This window comes from Nelumbo lutea, chromosome 4 (genome assembly GCF_056320005.1).
Source record: "Nelumbo lutea isolate HS-2025 chromosome 4, American lotus-T2T, whole genome shotgun sequence".
Lineage (NCBI taxonomy): Eukaryota > Viridiplantae > Streptophyta > Magnoliopsida > Proteales > Nelumbonaceae > Nelumbo > Nelumbo lutea.
The window spans coordinates 29,053,429-29,077,428 of NC_142687.1; the positions used below are offsets into that span (position 1 = coordinate 29,053,429).

The 24,000-nt window shown below is 40.2% G+C and overlaps 2 protein-coding genes across 2 annotated transcripts in view; one reads left to right on the forward strand and one right to left on the reverse strand.

The window, feature by feature from the left end:
- The first annotated feature begins 224 nt into the window (after positions 1–224).
- LOC148854867 (transcription factor MYB62-like) lies at positions 225–1,885 on the forward strand. Its single transcript, XM_088983612.1, has 3 exons — positions 225–655; positions 790–919; positions 1,076–1,885. The coding sequence occupies exons 1-3, from the start codon at positions 508–510 to the stop codon at positions 1,707–1,709; spliced, it is 912 nt and encodes a 303-aa protein (XP_088839738.1). The 5' UTR covers positions 225–507; the 3' UTR covers positions 1,710–1,885.
- Positions 1,886–16,928: 15,043 nt separating this feature from the next.
- Positions 16,929–24,000, reverse strand: part of LOC148854868 (glutamine--tRNA ligase-like) — a 39,036-nt gene continuing 31,964 nt past the window's right edge. The window contains exons 11-15 of the mRNA XM_088941016.1: positions 18,777–18,877; positions 18,593–18,698; positions 18,395–18,484; positions 18,194–18,320; positions 16,929–17,271 (exon numbers count right to left, since the gene is read on the reverse strand). Of these exons, the coding sequence (XP_088797142.1) occupies positions 17,177–17,271; positions 18,194–18,320; positions 18,395–18,484; positions 18,593–18,698; positions 18,777–18,877 (519 nt within the window). The 3' untranslated portion in view covers positions 16,929–17,176. The remainder of the gene's footprint in view (positions 17,272–18,193; positions 18,321–18,394; positions 18,485–18,592; positions 18,699–18,776; positions 18,878–24,000) is intronic.

Here is a 24,000-nt window from a genome sequence, read left to right on the forward strand (position 1 = left end):
AGTCTTAATCTTGAGTCTTGACTGAGCAGATTACCTAGGCGGGAACCATCTAATTGTGGGTTGTACATTGACATGACAACATGCCACGTGTGATGTTAATAATTGATTGTACTGACACGATAATATGACACGTGGAGCATTGGATGATGGCAAGATAGTCACTGACATTAGACAGACTGTCATCATCTAGCTAATTAAGTTACTAAACGCACATTAGCGGCCGAGCCATTTCTTTAATTAAAGCCCATTTTGATTTGTTTTATATAGGGAACTGAAATCATGTTGTGGAAGATAATAGACGACTCTCGTGCTGGTTTTAAACACTTGGGGGTTGGGGGGTCCTTATCTTGTAGTTTTCCAAGTAAAAGCCTCGACCTTATTGGACTCTATAAAGCTGGGTTGGGCGGAGTTTCACTGCTTTAGCTAGCTGCAATTCTCCCGACCTCTTTGTTTGCTTTTGTCAGCTATCTTCTAGTTTTGTGGGTCTCTCGCTCCACGAGAGTAGCTATGTCTACTCCAAGGAGTTTATACTCGTATGGTGAAGAAGATGTTGAACTAAGAAGAGGACCATGGACTCTTGAAGAAGACACTCTTCTCATCCATTACATTGCTTGTCATGGTGAAGGTCGTTGGAATCTGTTAGCCAAGTCTTCAGGTAACAACCCATATACTCTTAGCCCATTTAATTAATGTAACATACTGATCATTCCTCACATGATAGATCATATCGATCATTGTCTGTTCACCACCATTGATTCTCTTTTAGCTTTGAAATTTTTCTGATTTTAGGATTGAAGAGGACTGGCAAGAGTTGCAGATTGAGATGGTTGAATTATTTGAAACCAGATGTCAAACGAGGAAACCTTACTCCTGAAGAACAGCTCTTGATTCTTGAACTTCATTCGAGATGGGGAAACAGGTGGTTATTCAATCATGCATGGCGAAGTTTTAGAGCTCTGGTTTTCTATTAATTAGACTGTTCTAATTAGATATATATCCAGCACCATGTTTTGATTTCGATTCATCAATATCTCCCCTTGTTATATTGACGATTTTCTAAATTTGGTGAATTTAGATGGTCTAAGATTGCACAACATCTACCAGGAAGAACAGACAATGAGATCAAGAATTACTGGAGAACAAGGGTGCAGAAACAAGCGCGGCATCTCAAGATTGACGCCAATAGCGCCAGGTTTCGTGATGCGATCAGATGCTTTTGGATGCCTAGATTGCTTCAGAAGATAGAAGACTCTTCTTTAGCCATGATAGATCAAAATTCATCATCGAGTCCTATACCACTCAACCTGCAGATCCCTCAGCCATCACCTCTCCCACCACCTCCAGAGGTGTCTCTTAGCGTCAGTGAACCGACTGACAGTATCAATCTTCAAGAGAAGAATTGCACCAGTCCAAGCATATCTTCTTCAGACTCCATGAACATCTCCAAATTCCCTGAATTTTCAGAATACCCAACAACTTCAAGTCTTCTTCTCCATGACTTTGGTAACATTGTCTACAACCCATATGTCGACAACAGCAGCTATGACATGGACGACTTCAACACGTCTGTTATGTCACTACAGGGAGGATATGAGGCCTCTGATTGCCACATGGCTGAAAGTAATTGGGTTGGCAACGACGTGGCCGAAAGCATATGGAGCATAGATGAGTTATGGCAGTTCAGAAAGTTACAAGACAGGGGCATTTAGTGTTTCTCATCATCTGATAATCCATTGTTGATCCAGTCTGTGATATAGATAGGTCTTCTGTAGCAAGTTCAGGTTTAGTGGTGGGAAAGGAATTTTTCTAGTTCTGCTCCAAAGCTGATTAAAGTTGGGAACTGTTTGATGTATTTATCTCTTCATTATCGTTTTCTTTATTTTTTTATTTTTTTGGCTTCACTAATTTCAAGTAGGGGGGGGGGGGGGGGGTGAAGAAGGCGCCGGCGATGACATTATTTGCCTCTTGACTAAAAGGCTCAACCCCAACTATGAGCATCAATATTATATATATGTGCCTGTGTGGTCAATTCATCTATCATATACACAGACACAGGAGAGAGAGAGAGAGATCGGAGATGGACTAAGTGAGTTTTAATTGAATCTTTGATATATATTCTTTAATATTTGTTTACCCCTCGGAAGAATGCTATTGACATTCAAAACCACGAGAGCTAAATTCCTAGCAACCAAGCCTATTGAACCACTTCAAGGAAGCAATCTCTTCTTTCCTTTTTCTTTTCTTTGTTTTCTAATTGACTAATTAGCTTTCCTCGCATCATGATTTTGATTTTAGACTTCCTCTTAGGGGAAGGAGCCCACCTATAAAATGTAGTGAGCCTTTGGACGTATAATTAATTGTGGATGCTTTCAAAGTGCAGACTAATATTTCTATTCTCGACGAAAAATCAACAGTGAAATGTTAATCATATTGGTGTGACTTAGGAGCGTATGGGCATTGTGGTGTTATTAGTCATATCAGCGTATGCCTAAATACTTCGATTCCCACCCGATCGGAGAACATTCGTCCCACCAAATACTTTTTAACAGTTAAATTTGAAAATTAGAGTTTAGGATTTAAGGTTTGATGTAAAAACTAAAATAATATTATTATTTGCAACAACGCACTGATTTGGCCCATTGGAAAATGTAAAAGCAAACCCACTTTTCCGAATTGTCATGTTCTCTGATTGGAATACAACTTTTTTTAATAAAAACACAGAAGAATTATAATTAAGCTTTAACGCAATTCCAAACAAGAGATATGTCAGTTATTTCAAGATTTCTATTTTAAATGTCCCAAGGCTGATCCAATTAATAATTACTTAGTTACATCAGATTCCAAAGAAATAATGAAGAAAGTGGGTGCCACATACCAAGTGTGCGCTGTAAAACAAGACAATGCATGTTTAGCGAGTTTATGGGCAATTGATTACAAATCCGTGGAGCAAAAGTAACTGAATAGTCTTGAAGGTGGGATAGGAATCTCTTGCAATCCATAAGGAGAGTGTAGATACTCCGTGGAGGTGTAAAGGTATCCTCCAACAAGAGATTAATCAAGAGTTGTGCATCACCTTCAATTACAGCAGAAGAAATACCAAGAGAAGAAGCAAACCAGAAGCTTTCCAAAAGAGCTAAGGCTTCACTGAAGAGTGCAGGCTGAGGTGCTATCGGAATAACACATGTAAAAAGAAATGATCCGTTATCATTTCGAATAATAATACCAATGCTAGATTTATCAGTAGCAGTGGCACCATCGAAATTGATTTTGACACTACCTCTTGGTGGTGGAAGCCAATGGATTGTTGTAGTTGGGACCAAAGAAACATTCTCATTAGGTACCACTAAAGAGTGATGAATAACATCAGAATGCAACTGCCGATCCACTCGAGCCTCTTCTATAATGAAATTTGGGTATTGGTGTTGATGATTGAATATGAGGGCATTCCGAGCAAGCCAAATGTGCCAAAGGATATTGAAGTATTGACCATAAATCAAACCATAAGATTGACCGTTACTCAAATCAAGATAAATCCATTCTGGTAAGCTTCTTGCTGGGTATGAATCAGGACTAAAGCTCATAGAGGAACCAAACCAAACCAAACCAATCTAGAAAATTGGCAATGCAGAAATAAGTGGTCCATTGTCTCTGTAGCTGACTCACAAAAAGGACATATGTCGTTACAAAAATGAAGAATTTTGTGGAGTTTACTTCCAGTGGGAAGAGCAATTTGGAGCAACCTCCGAGTGAAGAGGAGTAATTTAGGACTGGCATTCTTGAGGCTCCAGAATTGACGCCAAGTAATGTTAGAAGACAGAAATTGCTGTATTGAAGAAGTGGGATGCATAGAGATTAGAAGTTTGTAACCTGATGCTGTAGTATAACATCCATGAGGTGTCAGCTTCCAAACTAGTTTGTCTGGCATTGTGTCAGTTGTAAAGGAAGTCGAATGGAGACAATAGATTGAGTAGTAAGTGAATCATAGGAGGCTGCAATCTGATTGTTGCACCAAGTCGTAGAGGAGTGCTCAATAAACTCTGCAACTTTGATGTTGTGGCTTGGTGTGGGAGCCATGGTAGAGGGAAGAACCCCATTTGGTAGCCAAGGGTTGTGCAATGCATCAATAGTCCACCCATCCCCAATAAACCAATGGCAACCTTGGCGCAAGATATCTCTTAGCTTTAAAATGCCTCGCCAAATGTATGATCTAGAGGGTAATAGTGGTACGAACCAGAAATTTTTAGTCTTAATATATTTTGCCCTTAACACCTTCACCCAAAGTACTGATGGGTTGGAAAGAAAACGCCAACCAAGTTTGAGAATCAGGGCTTCATTAAGAGTTGATGCATCACGGAGTCCAAGTCCTCCCTCATCTTTTGATCTCAAGAATGTATCCCAAGAACGCATATGAAGACCATGCTTATCTGAATCAGTCCACCAAAAATTCCTACAAATATTATTAAGATCAGTACAAATAACTTTAGGTAAGGGATAAGACTGCATGATGTACTGAGGTATAGCTTGTAGAGTGGATTTGATTAAAGTTGTGCGACCCACATGGCTCAAAGTGTGTTTCTTCCAAGAACTAAGTTTGGACTTCAATCTATCAACCAAATAATTCCATTCAGTAGTTTTTGATCTACCCAAGAATAGTGGGCCTCCAAGATATTTCTTTGTATGATTCATAATATTCACAGCAAAACGATTAGCCAGTTGAGTTCGCACTCGTCGATGAGTATTAGGACAAAAAAATTGCTGATTTTGAAAAATTAACTTCTTGACCAGACCATTTGCAACGAGAATTTCCAAAGCGGAAACCGTGCAGTGTGCCAGTGTGCCATGTTGGATGTTTCGCTCAAGTAATCTAGAAAGGACCTCCGTACACAGTATGAATAAATATGGGGAGAATGGGCAACCCTGTCCTAAACCCCCAGAAGGCCTAAAAGAGAAGTTGGTTGTCCATTGACTAACACTGAGATCTGACTGGTGGAAATACAGCAATAGATAAGATCACAAAAAGTAGAGGAAAAACGTAGATGATGAAGGACTGATATTAAGAAAGGCCATTCAATTCTGTGGTAAGCCTTGGAAAGATCTAATTTCAACAAAAATGAGCCATATCGTCCCCTTTGTTTTTGCATGGAGTGAAGCACTTCCTGAGTGATGATCGAGTTAGTTATCTGTAATATTGTGACCCGGTGTGAAAGCACTCTGACATGGGGATATTAATTTAGGGAGAATAGTTTGCAGCCTTCGAGTGGTTAATTTTGCTATTAATTTATATAACACATTGCATAATTCAATGGGCCGGAAATCTTTAGCAGTTTCTACATTGTCCACCTTTGGTATCGGACATAAGTTAGTAGAATTGACAACAGCAATATCTTGGGGATATTAAAAAATGTGTTGTACCCAAGCTGTAACTTCTGCTCTGAAAAACGGCCAACCCTGTTGTAAAAATACAGCATGCATACCATCCGGACCCGGGGCTTTCCATGGACCCATACTAAATAGAACATCATGGACCTCAGTTTCCTCAGGGATTTGCATGAGCATGGTGTTTGTGAAATCAGAGATAGTGTAAGCCATTTGAGGCAAATGAAAATTACAGAGATCAGGTGTAATGACTGAAATGAATCTTGATAGTAAGAGCTTAGTAATGATGAAATTTCACCTGCACGGGTCGTCCAAGAACCATTTGGTTTTCGCAGACAAGCAATGTGATTTCTTCGATGGCGGTTGCTAGCTGCAATATGGAAAAATCGAGTACAACGATCACCTTGGGTGGACCATTCAATTTGTGCTCGTTGTTTCCAGTAAAGTTCTTCACGAGAAAGCCATTGTTCAAGTTCAGTTCGTAGCTGTTTTTCTCGAGCTATCAGTGCAGCATCTGGGTGAGAAGATTGAACAATTAGCAGCTGTTTTTCCAAGTCAGCAATGATTGTCTTAAAATTACCATGAAGGGATTGGCCCCATTTGCAGAATTCAGTGAATGTACAATGCAATTTGGATAGCAAATTTCCATGGGAATTGTGCCAAGCATTTGTGAGTACAACATAAAGTTATTTCAAGATTCACCTACCCAACCCATTACCCATTTCATATTTAGACTCCTACAATCCAAAACTGCCAATACCGCGCCTGTGTTGAGACTTGAGACGATATGGAACAAAATATTGGATACCCGATTGATCAAGATGAAAATGTTGAGAATGGGGGTAGGTCACATCCCACATTTGGAAATTAACTGGGGAATTCGTGGCCTCTCTCATACATCGATCACAGTTGAATTTATGTGCTTGTAAAAAATTCCTGGTGGTCGGTGCGTGTGCATGACATGAGTTTCTTCACTGAGAGATGTCAGTACCGAAGCTCTATCTACATTCTACACATAATAATTAATCTTGGTCAAAAGCTCCATTTGATTAATGGAAATCTAACGTCGTTTGTTCAGTTTTGTCACAATCGACAGGGAATCTAGTTGATCTACTTTTAATTGCCTGGTAGATAGAAATCATGGTCATTTGAGGCCGGCCGATGATGAGGAAACCACTAATTAGGGAATCTAGAATTCCAAAGTGGAAATTAAAGCACAAGAAGTTGGAAAAGATTACAAGGAACTGTGACCTAAAACAACAAACAAGCTTAACTGTAACTAAACTTGCGGAGAAGTTGACTGGTAATTAATCCATAAGATAAATCACCCCCTATCCACCGTAGAAGGGCCACAACTGTAGAGGTAGCTAGTTATGGAAAGAATCTAAACTGTTTGGCTTGCTTATTCAAATCAAATTACTTTTGTGTTTTTGTCTATCACCTTCCGAGGCTGTGCTCTCTTTCCATGCGTTTATTAACCGCAAGAGCTCCCTTTACATACTATCTTCATTTGGGGAATTGACTGACCATCTAATTAATTAACTACTTGTCTGCATGCCTCAAATCTCTCTGAGTGTTTTTAACCTGAATATCAATCCGCTTTGTTAACCCCACCAGAATATCAATCCAAATTGAGCCACTGCCCTGATATACCCATTTGGGTTGGTTTACCGATCTGATCAGAGCATGAAATGGAGTGGCTTGACCTCATCGGTTTTGCTCTGATATTTGGATAATCACAGAGGATCCAACCCGATCCGGTGTGATGTTTCTCTACCCAAATTTGGACTCAAATATGATTAATTATACCCCGCTCTCCAGATCCTATTGTCGTTATTTAAAGCTCTAGATGGACATTGTATATTACTAATGGATTAGACAAAAAAGGAAAAAAAAATGCTAAAATATTATTTGTTAATAAAAATAAAGTATAAAAGAAACGACTCTTGATCTTACAAGTCGATAAGATGCATTAGTAAAATTATAGGGGGATGATGAGGGCACCTCCCGCTACTTTTGACATACTTTGTGAAAAGACTAAAATTAAAATTAAAAGTTGATTAATTATAGTAGATGAGATGTTTGTGTCTTTCCAAAGAAGCACCTTTAATTATTAGTTTCAAGCCTATTCACTAGAGATATAATAGAGATGTGCCCTAACCTAACCATCACTCTTAAGAAATTCGAACCTATTAACCTAGCCACAATTCACAAACCCTTTATTAGAATTGATCACAAACACTATTAATTACTAGAATTGCAATATTCAAACCTGGTAATACCATTTTAGTGATGAAATTGAACTGGGAAGGACTATGGAGTGGAGCCATGTTTGTTTGATCAACTAATAATAAAGGAAAGGATTTCTGTTTTTATCAGGAGCTGAGCTGCTTAATTAATCAAATCAGATAATTACCATATATATATATATATATTCTAAAATGTTTCGGCTATTTGTTTATTTTATCAATATCTAAGGTTGGGCTGCTTGGGCATGCAACTGGATGAAAAGTTGTCACGTCAAGTGGCCATGTCCTTGAAAAATTTTTGGTAACGCCATGTGACTCCATGACGAGGTGAGGAGTGAGGACTAACGGCAAAGGCATTCATCGATGAGAGCTCAAAAGTTGAAACTCTCCCCCTTTCCCTTTCAGTCGAATCGAAATCGATCTTTCAATGTCACATAGACCCGTGAAGGGACAGAACTCTCGCGCAATGGAGATGAAGCTGTGCTTAAGTGCTTTCCTCCAAAAGAGTCCTTGGCCTCTCTTATTGGTCAATTTAAAGCCATCAAAATCAAAGCCACCCCGGAGTCCCCACGTTGCATGAAAAAACTTGCCTTTTCTCTTTGTGGAGGGGTCCCTACACCCTACACCCTACTCCCTACTCCCTTCTCTCTCCCCTTGAAGTCGAAGTCTTGAAGACTATTGAAGTGAAAGGGAACTCGTATCAACCTCTTCATTCACTCCCTTGTTAAGCCCTCGTAGTTACCTCCTTTCTGATCCCCATTTTTGGCTTAAAAAGTCATTTTTTCGGCTCCTGACTTTTGTTCCCATCTTCAGAATTGAATGATACGCTAAAGTAAGCAATTTGCTTTATCGATCTGACTAGTACAAAAAACGCCCATGGGTGGGTGATGGAGATAATCATTTATATATGGAAAATCACATTTGAAAACAAGACCAGCTTGTTTGAATTTTAGCTGAATGAATAAAACAAACTGAACGTTTATGATGATCATTTGATCGATCACAGTATGTTTTCTTTTTTTTTTTTCACCAATAAAACACCCGGCGGGGCCCAATGAATTGATGGAAGTTGTTGAACTTGCCAGACTTTCTTATAATAATTGATTTTAGTTCTTATAGCTTAGTCAAATCCCATGCCACTAGTCACTACCAACTAAATAACTTATTCATTAAAAGACAGAAATAAATCATTCAGTTCAGCCAATTAAGCTATTATATGAATTTTGGAAGCGTTTATTATATTCTATATTTTGGGTATAAACTCTTTTAGCTTATGCAAGTAAAATGTGAACTTAAATTCCTTTAGAGCAATGCTAAACGGGTTTTTATGAATATACACCTCTTTAATTTGTTGGAATAATCAAGTGAATTTGAATCTTGTCTTGCCCTTTTATGATTTAAGAGCTCTGAGGCCAAGCACCCGAATAACATAAAAAGAAATGTTAAATTTAAGCATTTTATTTATTTTTTAATTAATTTCAATATTCTTCTACTTTGAATGTTCAAGGATTGTTAATTCATGATAATAGACAAACGACATTATGTTCTATGCCTTTTTCACCATTCACACCAGACCTAGACCTTGAAAATTGAAACAACTAGGGAAATTTGCTAACATGTGGAGGGCTGGAATGGCATATTTAGACCATCCATTTAATAAGAAAGTTATGGTATTAGCCATGCATGTCTCAAGAGACTCTGTTCACATCATTCCTATTGTTTACACTAAGAAATTCCACTTCTCTCAAAGGGATAATATATAGCTTTTAATTACTCTAAAATATTGAAAAATTATTATTTATGAATTTGGCTGGAATTTGACACACATCAAAATTAAGATGGTGACATGACAGGGAGAAACACACACTTGGAGTTATTAAAATAGTATATATACAAATAGCCAATAGGACCCCCCAAGTAGTCCAAGTTCTCTTTATCTTTTAAATAAAATCTTTAGTCCTCTTGTCTCTTATCTAAAGAGGAAGTATATCCAAATAGTACACAAAGGATACTTCATCATAACGCTCAAATAATGGGTGTGTGTTAGTTAACTGGATATATTGCTAACAACCAGAGAAGTCAGGTCCAAGTAAAAAGAGGATCTTGGCTGTAACAAACTCCAAACTCCTTCCGCCCAAGGCTACTTGCCCCATTTTTTTCCCTTTTAGCTCCACTTAGGGGCTTGACAAGGCACCCAAGTTCAACTCACCAGCTGCCCAGGAGGCAAGCGTGCCACAGCGCTCAGTAGGGGGCTCACTGTCACTGTAGGGCCAACAATTAACCATTGAAGTGGGAAATTGTTAAGGTCGGCCACTCGGCCCTACAATCTGCCTACCTGAGCCAGAGATGCATATGACACCACCCTCCCACTTCGGAGTCAGTGCCTTTAGGCCAAGTTGTCTAGTAAGAACAACAACAAAATGTTCAAATCTTTTTTTTTCCTTCCAAATTAATATTACTGGTTCTTATTTTATGAATTCTGATACCGGTAACTTCTATTAATTAATATTCTATAAAGCTCCTATTGAATCGTGGGAGCTTAAACAGAATGCATGGAATCGAAAAGACAATTTCTCTTTAGAGTTCTGAAATCTGAACATAAAAAATGCAGAATTGAAGGCACAAGATTCACTAGTTTAATTTCTCACAGCTGATATTAGGGTTTCACTCCTTTTTTCCATCTTTGAAGCTTCATCTTTAAGATAAAATCAACTTAAAAACAATCTATCTAAACCATTAATTTATGCACTTGTTTTAAATCCAAATTCTAATACATCACTGAGAATCCCACTTTAAATTATAAAAGTTAGAAAATAGGTTACACACCTAGCTATAGCCTATAAGGAGGGATATGGATCACCTGGCCTACACCTGACCTGACGGCCAGATAAATAGGCAGATACATCAAACCCTTGACCACTTGCCTGTTCCCAACCAATAAAGAAAGAAAGCGATCGATGGAGGGGACATAAAACTTACCCCAGGTACCCCTTGAATTCTTTTTACATTTCAAAGCAATGGAAAGCACTTAAATCACATCAGACTGGTCTGAAGTTGGGGAGTTCCAACTGCATCTTCACCAATAATTGTTCACAGTGTTTGGTAGCCAACGCCTCTATTTTGCCATACCCAGAAAGTATGTAAATATTCATTATCTCTTTTATCGTCATAACCCACCTTTGCTAATAAGCCCGTCAACCCCGCTGCGATGGTGTCACAGGGGTAGATCTGTAGTGACATAAACCCATGTGGCGTTTAAGCTAAGGTAGGATAGGACAAGCCTTATGTGTGTTTTAAGTCTAGAAGTTGTCTGATTAAATGGCTCCACCATGTTCAATAGTACTAGATTATGACATAAGTTCACATGGCCAGGGCACTCTAATGGCTCTGGCCGGTCCATGGGAGGTGCCTCTTACGTGCTAAAGGGAAACGATCATGATGAGAGGTGACTGGGTGCCGATGAAAGGGGCTCCCGTATGCCGATGATGCTAGGCACCTGTTGTGCCAATGATGATAAGCAACTGTTGGGCCAAAACACACCCGTGCTCTATGCCCAATAGGATAGCTCATTCAGTTTAGGCAAGGGGCTGGCATGATGAATAGTCATGCTTAGGCCAAACCCACATGCCAAGCCTTCCTTGAGTATCAGTGGTGCAATGCCGGCCCATGCATTGTCCCCATGAGCATATGTATGCCCATGAGGAACTTTGGTAACCATGCTAGCCACTAACCAGAGCCGCCCCGCAAGGGAAATTGGTCTAAGAGTGCCAATGTCAGGCATTCAAGAGGTCGATCACCCCTCCTCAAAACCCCTCCTCAAAGAGTACGTTAAGATTTTGGAGGTTTGCCTGAATATAACACCAATTCTCTCAAAAATCTTACAGGCAAAAATAATGATGGCATCCCTTAATGTAAACTCACTAAGCATAGGCAAAACTAAACCTGTATCAGACCGTGACAATGGTCCACTTCAAGATTCATACATTCAATCAGCTCACCTATCCGGTATTCACCAACCAATACCAGAGACGGAGAGAACCCATAACGGTGGATCATCGTTTTATTCGTGATATTTACCAAGAAAAAGAATGGCAGAATAGCATTAATTCCACAGAGATTCGTCCGACTCCACATCTTTACAATTACCATATTAATCGCCTCTAAGTAATCTCCAATTTCTGCGTTCGATCAGACTTGCGCAGAGTCCAAAGTAACAAGCAAAATCAAAGATAACATGCATCGCCATTGGAATCTCTAGTGCCCCACTCAAACTGTTTGTGCACAGTTGATGTTTTCTTTTTCAAGAGTCAAGACTAAGGTGGAGTTGCTTGGTCAAATATATATCACTTTTTATGCCTTGTGAATTCAAATTCCAATAACAATTTGTACTTGCATTTTGAGATATTTATCTCTGATTGTTTTCAATGAATAAATCAAGGCATGCTTTAAGGAAGAAATTAAACCCTGCTGGAAATGGGTTGGCTTGCACAGTTGCATACCACAATATGATAGATCGATACTTGGCATGTTCATTCAGATTGGACCAAAACCCGTTACTGTGACGTTGATCTGTTTGAGTTTGAGGAGAGAAAATTAATTAATTACATCAACTTAAAAACTTTGCAAAAGACCAGATTTGTATTTCAATTCAAACAGTAAATAAACATATTCATTAAGAAAAACTACTACAGTAGTTATTGTTTTTGTTTTGTCTCTTACGATAACTTATGAAAGCTTGATTTAAGCAATGCCCATTAATGCCGCTTAAGTAGTAAAATAGATTGTTGGGATCCAGAAGTCGGAACTGAAGCGCAGAAGAGGAAAACGTTGTCACTTTTACTGCACCAAAGAAAGTGTCTGAACCAACTCTGTTAGAGTAGAGATTATCCTGAAGTACGTCACAAACCTAATGAAGCTAATAATCTTTATAGTGTCACCTGCAACAACAAAAAGGAAATAAAAACAAATTGTCGAATAAAACGTGCTTTATCCATCTGGAAACGACAATTCTCTTGTAGAATGAATAAGCTTCTTAGTTCTTACAAAGTTGGATATGCCGGTGCACTTGATGCTCCTTTCTTCCTACTTCTCAGAGTCAGGTTTCAGTAGTCAGTAATAAAGGACATGCATTTTCTAGGTTCAGTGGACAATGGAGATGTTCTTTTGAGATAGAAATTAAGGACAACATTATGGGAATTATAATCCTTAGATTACTCACAGAAGGATTGCTTGTTTTTTTCTGAGAGTAAGAATAATCACAGTTCAGCCCAGAGCCCACCCAAAACCACAACAACATTAATTCGGGGTGGTAATTGGATTTGTCAACCCAATAATCAAACCCTACACAGCCTTAATTGGCTTATAACCCTGAAAATATGTCGGATTGAAACCCAACCCGGTCAACTGATTTGTTTGTTTATTTACAAAACCAGAATTAAACACCTACTGCATTTTGGACTAATAAGAAACAGACCCCGTCTTATCAAACTATCCCAATTATTGTCCGGTCTTATTTTGCCTGCCCGTTACCGGTATCTGACCCGTGACATGAAGCTGCAAACTCAACCTGAAAATAATCAGTTTAACTGGGGCAGGCTTATGGGTTTATCAGCTTCAGTCATTGGCCCCCCCTTACCTACTAAATGCGTATTTTTCTGATATTTTTTTTCAATTAAATTAAGAGCTGGTACTGACTATTGATGACATGGGAGAAGTCACACGTACACGCATCATAGTCCATTCAATTAAGGGTACTTGTCAGAGTCACGGTTTGAATTGTGGTGTCGTCCTTCTACTTCTATATCACCAAGACGGAGGGAGGGAGGGAGGAGGACTAGGAGGTCCATCTTGGCACAATGATTTTGAAATCTCGTATGAAGAGTTTGGTATTCTTGTAAACAAATTTTTTTGTCTTTTGGAAGTTTGGAGCAGGGAGAATTAAATGACTTATTTAGTTTTTAAGGAGGTTGTGAGCTAAGGGCTGAAGCTGAAGCTGGGTTAATTTGATTCCTATGCCATCAAATGTTTTCATTATTTAAATTCTCCATCTACTAAAAAACAACTTACTAAGACATATTATTTAAATATTTTATCCACTACAAGCCTCTTTTTCTTTTAGCCTTTAGGTAGTTGTTGCCAAAAAGGTCATTAACTCCGGGAAGTAATGTAAAAGTCATCTATTCTGCGCTGCATTGAAATTTTTTCTTTAATTCAATGAGTTTGTTTATTTACATCATGCAATGAATTTGGTTCAGTTACTGAACGGGAAAAAAATGTGAGATTAAGTCAGAAGAAGATAAATGGATTTGTTTAGCCCACAATGGATTTATTTAATAAAACACACTCTATTGACACCTTGAGCTAGAAGCCCTAGGGAGGGAGTATATATACCTCCCCATGCAAAGCTCCATGTAAGAAAGTATTGTTAACATCCATTTAATATAATTCCTAATTGCAGGCCACAACTAGAGCGTAAGAAGGTCGCATCTGACTGTAACAAGCTTCACAACAAGAGCATATGATTCAGTGTAAGCAACACCTTTCCAATTGTATGTAGCCTTTGGCAACCAACCAAGCCTTGAACCTCTCAATGGTCAAATCTAGGTTTAATTTGCTTTTAGACCCATTTGCATCCTATGGGCCTTTTTTCAAGGGTAGGTTGGTGGGGTCCATGTATTAGTGGTCTCAAGAGCAAAAAGTCTTGTTCCATAGCTTGGCCATAATATTGGTGTGAAGTGGGTTCAAGTGGAGCGGAGGTGCTGGAATAAGCATGGGTGAGGCATGGTGGGACGATCATAAGTAGACAAGTGGATTTGGGGTTTGTGTGTCCTAGTGGGTCGAACTGGGCCTGGTGGCAAATTGTTATGCGATGAATCATGTATATCATTCAGGGGAGGTTCAAAAGTGGTGTTGGGACCAATGGCCCCATCAGTAATGGGTTGAATAACATGTTTTGAACCGCGTTGTGACTGATAATTTGTTTCATCAGTAATGGACATCTCCATGGGCTCAAATGATCATGAGTATCATCCATTAGGAGAGGGATAATTGGTTTGTGTCTTGAGCGGATGTTGAATCCTTAAGGTAAGGGAGCCTGTTCTCAAAAAACACATCTCCAGAAACAATGATATCACAAGTTTCTAGTTGTAGAGATGATACTCTTCTCTCCATGGGGATAGCAAATGAATATACAACGATTAGAATGTGCCACAAATTTGTCACAAATTCGTCAAACAGTATGGGAGTAATTGAGGCATCCAAACACTCTAAATGACTATTAGATGGGCTTTTTCCAAAGAGAACTTCATATGAACTTCAACCAGATAGTAGGGGAGTAGGTAAATAATTTATGATATGGGCAACAATAAGCACACATTTACCCCAGAACTTAATGGGAAGGCTTGCATGGAACCATAAGGCTATAGATAGTGATGTTTACGTTCAACAACACCATTTTGTTGAGGTGTGTCGATACATGGTCATTGGCGATTAATGCCATGATCCAATAGGTTTTGTTAAAGGCCCATAAATGAAATCACTGCCATTATCAAACATGATCCCTTTCACTTGAAAATCAAATTGGGTACTTACCATATTGCAAAACATAATGAAAAATGAACTATCATCAAACTTGCATTTTAACAAGTAAACCCAAGTAGATCTGGTGAAGTCATCCATAATTGTCAAGAAATAATGGGTACCTATGATAGATATTCTATACTCACCCCATATATCATAGTGAAAGTAACTCAATTGGTGAGGGAGTGTGTATACAACTCAGTGGAAAAGGTGTTCATGTTTGGTTAGCTTTGAAACAAACACCACAACAGTCTGACTTACTGCATACACTCATGGAGATTTTTTTTTTTTCACTCTTGTTCAAGAAGAAAATCTTTAGAGGAATCGCAAGTACAGAGTCCAAGATACAAGAAGGTAGATGGCCAAATCATCCCATAAGCTCTTCAGCATTGCTATTTGCCATGTTACGTAGTTATCAATGTTGAGTGGAGATGACACAAGAACCTAAGATTATCGGAAGGATGCAAAAAATAAGGCTAGTCTGAATATGTCATCGTCTCTACTCTAGCTTGATCGCCAGTAATTTCACTTGAAGCCATTAGCGAATGCAGATGGAAAAAAGAAATTTTGATCACAAAAATGAGTCATCTTGATGACAACGGGAGAGGATCTCCTCGCTCAAATACCACAAAAAATATTCAGCAAGGAGAAGATAAGAATAAATCTTGGGGAGCATTTTTTTTTTCTTTTTGGATTTCAAGATGGGAGAAAGTTAGTCAATGGGATTTTTATTGTAGTAGTTACCTACAATAAAAATTAAAAAAAAAAAAACTCGTTCCAAATAATGTAGGATCCAATATGGATTATATATATATATATATCCAGACCAGGCGGTCATTCTTCTAGTTTCTGAAAAGGAAGATTTACAAGTGCTCCACCTGTCAAATCAACTTCAAGGTGTACAGTGTACCAATGTTTTTAAACCATCATTGACTCAGACAGTCGGACCATTTAACTCAGAAACCATCTAGGCAACAAATTCCATTTCACCCTTAACTCGTCCTTGGGTCAAAAACTGTTGATTTGGTCAAAGAACTACTGGCCCGGGTGATCGAAGTGTTGATTCGGATAGCAGTTCACAGTTTAAGAAAATTGCAGAGGATAGAGAGGAGAAACTGAAACATGAATTCAAATCTGAGATCGAAAAGAAAAAGAAAAGAAGAAAAAGAAAAAGATTACAGAGGTTGGAGAGAAATCGATTTGTGAGAACTCTTCAAATTTGAGATTTATGTTTGTTGCCACCACCTTGCCATCGCCGGTGAGCATTGAATCCTCCTCCTCTCCCTCCCTCCTTCCTTTCCTTTCTCTCATTTTCTTTTTTTTTTTTCTCTCTCTCCTTTCTCTCCTTCATTTCTTTTTTTCCTTCTTTTCTTCTTTCTTTTCTTCTTTCTCAACCAACAACCAGTCTCTTCTCCCTTCTCATGTAAAACTTTTATATGAGAAATATTTTCCCTAATAATGCAAACCATCCGAACCATTTGACCTGAACGGCCAAACCACTGACCCAGAAACCGATAACTAGAGCAGCTCCATTTCCAGGTCGGTTTTTAAAACCTTGACGTGTACCATTTTTTGCACAACATGTAGTTATACAGATCACTTTGCAAAACTTCCCTCGATGAAATTAGTTGGTATTTAAGTACAAATTACAGCCCAGTGAAATTATCGAAGCGCTAGTGTATATTATATAACTATAACCACAACCTAATCTACATAACCTTGCCCTTCCTTGAACCCTGTTGGAACTTGTTACAGCTATATTTATGATGCCATTGCCATGAATAAAATGACAAGTATACATATAACTACAAAACAAAGATTTATACAGATCTTAGGTAAAAGGAACAGAACGAATTGAATTCATGCAAACAGTAATCGTAGCAATTTTTATATGTTGACCTAAACTAGTACGTATGTAAGCCATTTTTTGTCTCCCCTCTCCTCTTCCACAGTCACAGCTTGTAATACCAGATTTACTCGCTTCCTCCCTTTGCGTATGAATCACGTAGAGTAATTCGGTTGAACACAAGTTTTTCCGGGGTAGAATCTGGATCAACCACAAAATACCCTGAAACAACCAGAAAGAACAAATTAATTAAAACATGATATACAACCACTTGAAAACAATGCCATTCTTGGCATGCACCTAACAGGTTGACACCGAAAGGAACTAAGGCTGTGTTTGGAAACAATGCAATTGAAGTGTAAATCCCGGTTCAGGGTAAATTTGCACTCTGGTTCGCTTTTGCCTGTGTTTGGCAACATTACATTTATGCATTAACAAATGACAGACCAATGCATATTTACATTGATAATAAGATGTAAAAGTACGTTAATAAAAAAGAAGTAAATTTGCATTCAAGTGGGCTTTTGATAAAAAAAAAAAAGCATATGATTTATTGGAATTCATGGTTGCATCCAAGGTTCAAATTATCGATACGCCCGATATGCCGGTAGGGGCATGGGCAAATCAATACTATTTTTTTTGCTTTTTTTATTTTTTTTTTCTGAAACTGGTTCAGGGGGGGCGGTTAAGGGCTCCTCCACCCCCTGAACCTTGGTTGCATGCCATTACAGCTAAAAATCTGTTTGGTAAGAAGGTAAATTTGTCAATGCAAAACTAACCAAATTTTGCAATTTATATGCACCACTTTATACTCCACATATTTGCATTCACACTTATTTGCATTGTTCCCAAATGCAGCCTAAGTGTGCACACAAATAAGATTGTCAACATTTCATGTGCATAGTGGAAACAAATTACTATCAAGCAGCGAGGTCTAACAAGAAGCCCAAAAGGCACCAGTGTGAAAGCTTAAAGCTTTGATGTATTAAAATATACTTGCTGATTAGTAAGACCTATGAATGATTATGAAACAATTGCCAAGCCTCCTGTACGTTCTGTCTAAGTGGCATATTGTAAGGCATTGCCGTTCTATCATGTGGTCAAAAAATTAGATAAACAGCTGAAAAACAGGTACTGGGGTTACCTAGTCTTTCGAACCGGAACCTGTCTCCAACCGCAGCACTGCTAAGAGAGGCTACAGAAAGAGCCTCTGGAATTACCTCTTTGGAATGTGGATTCAGATCCGCAAGCCAATCAAGTTCAGCAGGATTCTAATGCCATAATAAGAAAGCCATTAAGTACTCAGTAATATTAGATAAATTAATAAAGTAAATCTATTACCAACCTCAGAAAGGAAAAGTTTGTCAAACAATCTGACTTCCACCTTAAAAGGATCAACACCTGGAGATGGTTGAGCGACCCAGTGAAGAACACCCTGCAAGAGAAAAAAAGGTAAATAAGTTGCAGTAAAACTAACACCAAATTCCTACTGTGATTATGTGATATTTATTGAAATGAATTGCCATTTACCATGAGCAAAAACCTTGGGCTTTGTCTTTTTGGAAGAATCATACTCTGCCCGAATCTCAACAACACTCTCATTATCTTCACCATAGATTATTTCTTTGCATTTTATGGGAAAGGCATACCTGCAAGCATGAAGGAGATTTTGTAGTTCAGCAGGCATTTAACATGTATAAAGCCAAAATGAGATTTCAGATACATACCTAAGCAGGACAGATTCACCAGGAGCAAGCCCATAATAATCCTTTGAATCCTTAACCCGAAAATAAGAGCGTTCAATATACACAACATTTGTGAAGGGAACCTATTGGTGAGAAGGGAGAAGAAATCACTCAAAAATAAAGCCAGATAACTTTTGAGAAAATCCAAGTAATTGAAAGATGTGATCTGACAAGAAATCATCTGTATATATATATATATATATATAGGCAAAGTTATGGATAATGTGAAAAGTCAAAGAGGTGATGCCCATCATAGACATGAACATGAAACTGTATATAAAAACAAGGTTTATACAGCACAAAAGGATTGAGAGAAAAGATAAGAGGATTCCACTTCCCCTCTGCCTGAAGGACCAGAAAATCAGGGATGTAGAAAAGGTTCCCAAAAAAAGCCTGAAACCCTGAGAATACAGACAAGGTAATGTAGGAGCCAAAAAGTCAAATTGAAACTTTCTAAACATTTTTACATTTTTGTACCATTAGACAGCATCAGTATTTTGGTCACTTTATATGGCTATGCCTCTATAGGATCCGACCTAATAGTTTGATTCCTCTATTATAGTTCAGTTGTCTTTAAAATTTCAGTCATTAGTCAAGTTGTTTAGGAGTTATTGTGTGTGTGTGTGTGTGTGTGTGTGTTATATAAGCATCAGGAATAAATTTCATTAAAAGAGAGAAACAGTCACCCAACTCATAATCATAGCAGGTGGGCAGAAAACAACATACCCCTCTACAATAGACCAAAAAAAGATTTCTACAGAGAAAAAACAAAGAAAAAAGAAAGAAGTTACAAGTTACAGCCCAGACCTGTGCAACCCCAATACAAATAATCCTTTCTGACACCCAACCTTGTCAAAGAATCAGCTCTAACATATTTGCTCTCCTGGGTAGTGGATATGCAGATTAATGAGATGTTCAAGCTGGTACCCAAGGATGAGCCAATCTCACCAGCATTCTAAATAGCCAAGGTACTTGATCCTGAGCATTCATCCAACTAATGACAGTTTGGTGTTCCCCTTCAACTATTATAGTCAAAGACCCCTGCTGGGCTACCAGTTTAATGCCTTGAACTAATGCTAAAAATTCTGCCCTCAATGAGATCCGGAGCCCGCTGGTCCTGTGTAACTGAGAATTACATTACCACCAAAGTCTCTCACCACTCCTCCCACTCCAGGTGGGCTCCATTCCACCACCCTTTGTTGTACCCTGTTGTTAAAATCCACAATAATGTTCCGACCTCTTAATAGATCATTCAGACTTACCCCATTGGAATCTTTTCCACTACAGGGTTCCAAAACCAACTTTCCTCTGGGTAAGCACCTAGGGGAAGTCCTAGATGGATTAAAAGCCACTCCGAACAAGTACAATCTAAACAAGCTGCAATAGACTCCATCTCTCCTCTACCCAGATTTATCCCCACCACACAACTCTTCTCAAAATTGGTTTTCAGATTTGAGATCCTCTCGAAGAGAATTATTAGATTCTTCAGATTTCTCACCTTCATCAAATCACAATCCTTACAAAAAATTATGTCATCTGCAAACTGAAGATGAGTAATTGGAACTTTGTCTCAACCTATTCTCCATTTTATTGACCTAGTGCTGTCCGCTTCTGATAAGACTCTACTAAAAGCATCAGCAACCAATGTGAATAACAAAGGGACAGAGGATCAGCCTGTCTTGGGCCCCTACAGGCTGGGAATTAACAATTGACTACCCCATTGACTAATAGAGTTATGGCAGGAAGTAAGGCAACCATTTATCCATTTACACCATTGTTGGTGTGAAAATTTTAAGAAATTAACATAAAACATAATTCACTCAATCGAATGATTGAGTTTTTATTGTTTTGGGTAAGGCCCATTCAGGGAATCATATGGATCGTTCCCCTTAATTACATCTCCACAAGAAAGTAGAGAACACCTTTTGATTCTAACTTAGAGAGATGAATGCATAGAACAAAAGAAAAGAATAATAGAGTACTTAAAACGAACTTTTCATTTGCATTTCTTTTACATCAAGTGTACAAGAATGAGAAGAAAAAAAGAAACAATACAATTGAGAAACTCCACAACAATACATTTCTCTCTTTCTTTTCTTTTTGATACAAAGAAGACTGACTTCTCACTCCTTTCTTCACAATTAGTTGTAGTCAATCAGATGAACTTCAGACTGTAGATAGTCTTAATCCTCTGGATTTTGTATACAAGAAGGGAACCATAGTCAATCAAATTGATTACTTGATTGTAAACGGTTTTTATCCCTCTGTTCTTCATTTTCATTTGAAGGGAACCATAATCAGCCCTTGGGAATTAGACTATAGATGGTTTAATCCCTAATTTGTCTTGATAGAGGGACCATAATCAACCAAATAAAAGCACCTGACTGTAAATGGCTTCTTTCCCTCTATTTCCCTTCTTAAAAGTTAAAAACAAAAGAGAGAGGAAGAAGACATATATAGGAAGTATTCATAGAGAGGACTTTCCTTTACCCACCTGTATTAGTGAGGTTTCTTTATCTCATCCCCATCTTCCTCTAAGAACTTCTCTTTGCTTCTCTTTCTCTTGGCTTTTCTTAAGAAATCTCAAAGAGTGGTATGCTCTGAGACACAATTTTCTTTGAAGAGGAGAGACCGCTGTAGTTTCCCCTTAAAGAGTTCAAATAAGGAGTGGGGTAGTTATGCAACTACCCCATCCCCCTAGGTGACTAACCAACCTGATGGAGGAAGATTTGGTCCAACCTCTTGGCCACCCAACACGTGGAAGCAACCGGGGGTGACCTGGCAGAAGCGACAGCTTGGCACGGCAGTGCGCTCAAGGCACGAGCTCCGAGAAGAGGAACCCGCGGTCCGAGCTCTCCAAAAGTAGCTCGAACTCTCCCTTTGACCCCGAGCCTTACGAGGAACGCAAAGGGCAACAACCCGAACTGGCCCACCCCAAGGCAGTTCGGGCCACACTTCTATCCAAACTCAAGACTTCACCTCACACACCACTCCAGCACTTCGTCTCTAGGCCGCCGAACTGAACAACCGTACCTGACACCAAAGGAGTTCGTATCTTGAGGCGGCGCGCCTGACGCACTTCAACGGCCAACTACCACCGCCACCTCCAATTACAGAGACGGCTCCGACAAAGAGAGCAGTGGCGGTTGTCTGCCCCAACAGAGGTGATGACATCCGAACTGGCAAAAGTGCAGAGGTAATGATACCCGACCTGACAGGAGCTTGGGAGTGAGTGCGCGAAGTGGTTATAAAAGGCCCTCTTCCCCCCAAGAATGGAGGTACGTGATAACTTTGTGTCACCTGGTTTTTTATCTTGCTTTTGAGAAAATACTAACTTGAGCTTTGGAGCACTCTCACCGGGTTCCTCCCCAGAGACTACTCGCTTTCTTCCCCATTTCAGGCACCTTTTGCTCCAGTCAGAGGCAAGATCATTGATAGCTAGGACCGGCCGGATTACTCTCCATCAATTGGCATCATCTGTGAGAAAGCTTCTAAAAGCCTCCCTCTAAAACTTTCATAGCACCTTTTTCCAAGAAACCCCAACACCCATGGCTTCTTCCAGCAATGTCGGACGTAGCACGGAGATGAACGCCACTGGGGAACAACTTCAAGTCCCCATGGTGTGCATCAGACAGTTCACCATCCCCCCTTCGGTGGATGGGATCCCCAGCCTAAATGCGCCTCGAATTGTGGCACCCGTGAATCTTCCTGCCATCAACGTCCCCCTTCCTCCCTCTGTTGGAACCACCTTTGCTGAACCAACCATTGTTCCTCCGACAACTAGCCAGAACCAGCTTGATGACCTGGTGCATGGCATGCGGGCTATCCAAGCCCAAATGTAGCAGCTTCAACAACATCAAATCTACCAGCAGCAGATGTTGCACCATGTATCCCAATACCACTACCAGCAACAGTTCCCCCAACTGCTTCAAAGTCAACCGCAGCTCCCACCTCGGCACCCCACAGTTAGGCGAGCCAAGCCCTCCCCTCAAGGCGGGCACCCCCACCAGGAGGCTTCCCAAGCTCGAGCCTCCCAGGCTCGGAGCCCCTCTAGAAGCCAGGCCTCATCCCGTGGCAGGAGAGAGAGAGCGACTGCCTCTGCCTCGCCATGCACCGGCGGACCAGGAACCCGATCCATCAAGTCAGCATCACCTCGGTGCTCTCAGGACGAGCCCCTGCACACCAAAAACCGGTTCAGCGCCCTAGCCGCGGACTATCTCCAACAGTCCAGGCCCATCGAGCTTGAGAACACTGAGGCAAGCAGTGCCAAATGTCGGGCCTTCCAAGCAGCAGGGACGCCGCCAGCGAAGCCGCCGAACTGCAACCCGCATCTTGCCCGAGGTTCGAGGTAAAGAAGAAGCGAGCTCGGACGAGGTAAAGGCTGGCCCCATCCTCTCAGTCCCTTCCCCCCTGTCATCAGAACTCCTTGCAGTTCCTTTGCCCGAAGACTTCAAACTCCCCCCAATCGACAAGTATGATGGATCCTTTAACCCCAGCGACCATGTCGATGCCTTCCAGTCCGAGATGCACCTGGCTCGGGCCAGCAAGTCCTGTATGTGCGTAGCCTTCACTACCACCTTTAGAGGAGTGGCTCGCACTCGGTACAGGAACTTAGCCCCCGGGTCAATAAGGAGCTAGGCCCAATTTGTGCAAGTCTTCACCGCGCACTTCGTCACCAGCAAGCGGTGCCCCCGAACCAAGGAAAGCCTCCTCGGCATGGTCCAGAAGGAAGGAGAGCCCATCCGCAGCTACATCAAGCGGTTTAACGACGCATGCCTACAGATCCCACGCCTGGACCCCGCAGTTCAGCTCGCGGTGGCCAAGATGGGGGTGACACACAAGGAGTTCAAGTGGCACATAGTGGCCAACCAGTCTGTGACCATTGCTGAGTTCCTTAACTCGCAGACAAGTTCATGCAAACAGAGGAGGAGATCAACCAAAGGACTGGGGGCGGGTTTGAAAAAAGAAAGAGAGAACTCCCCAATCAAGGAGACAGCCTGAAGGATCCAGCTCGAGAGTCAAAACCGAGCCAGCCGTTCCGAGCTCCCATGGCAGGTCGGACAGACTACACGCCCTTGAACGCGAAGCGAGATGAGATCCTGATGACGATCAAAGACGCCGCCCCGTACATAAAGTGGCCACCTCGCCTAAAAGGGAACCCAAACGAGAGAAACAAAAACTTGTACTGCAGTTTCCATAGAGACCA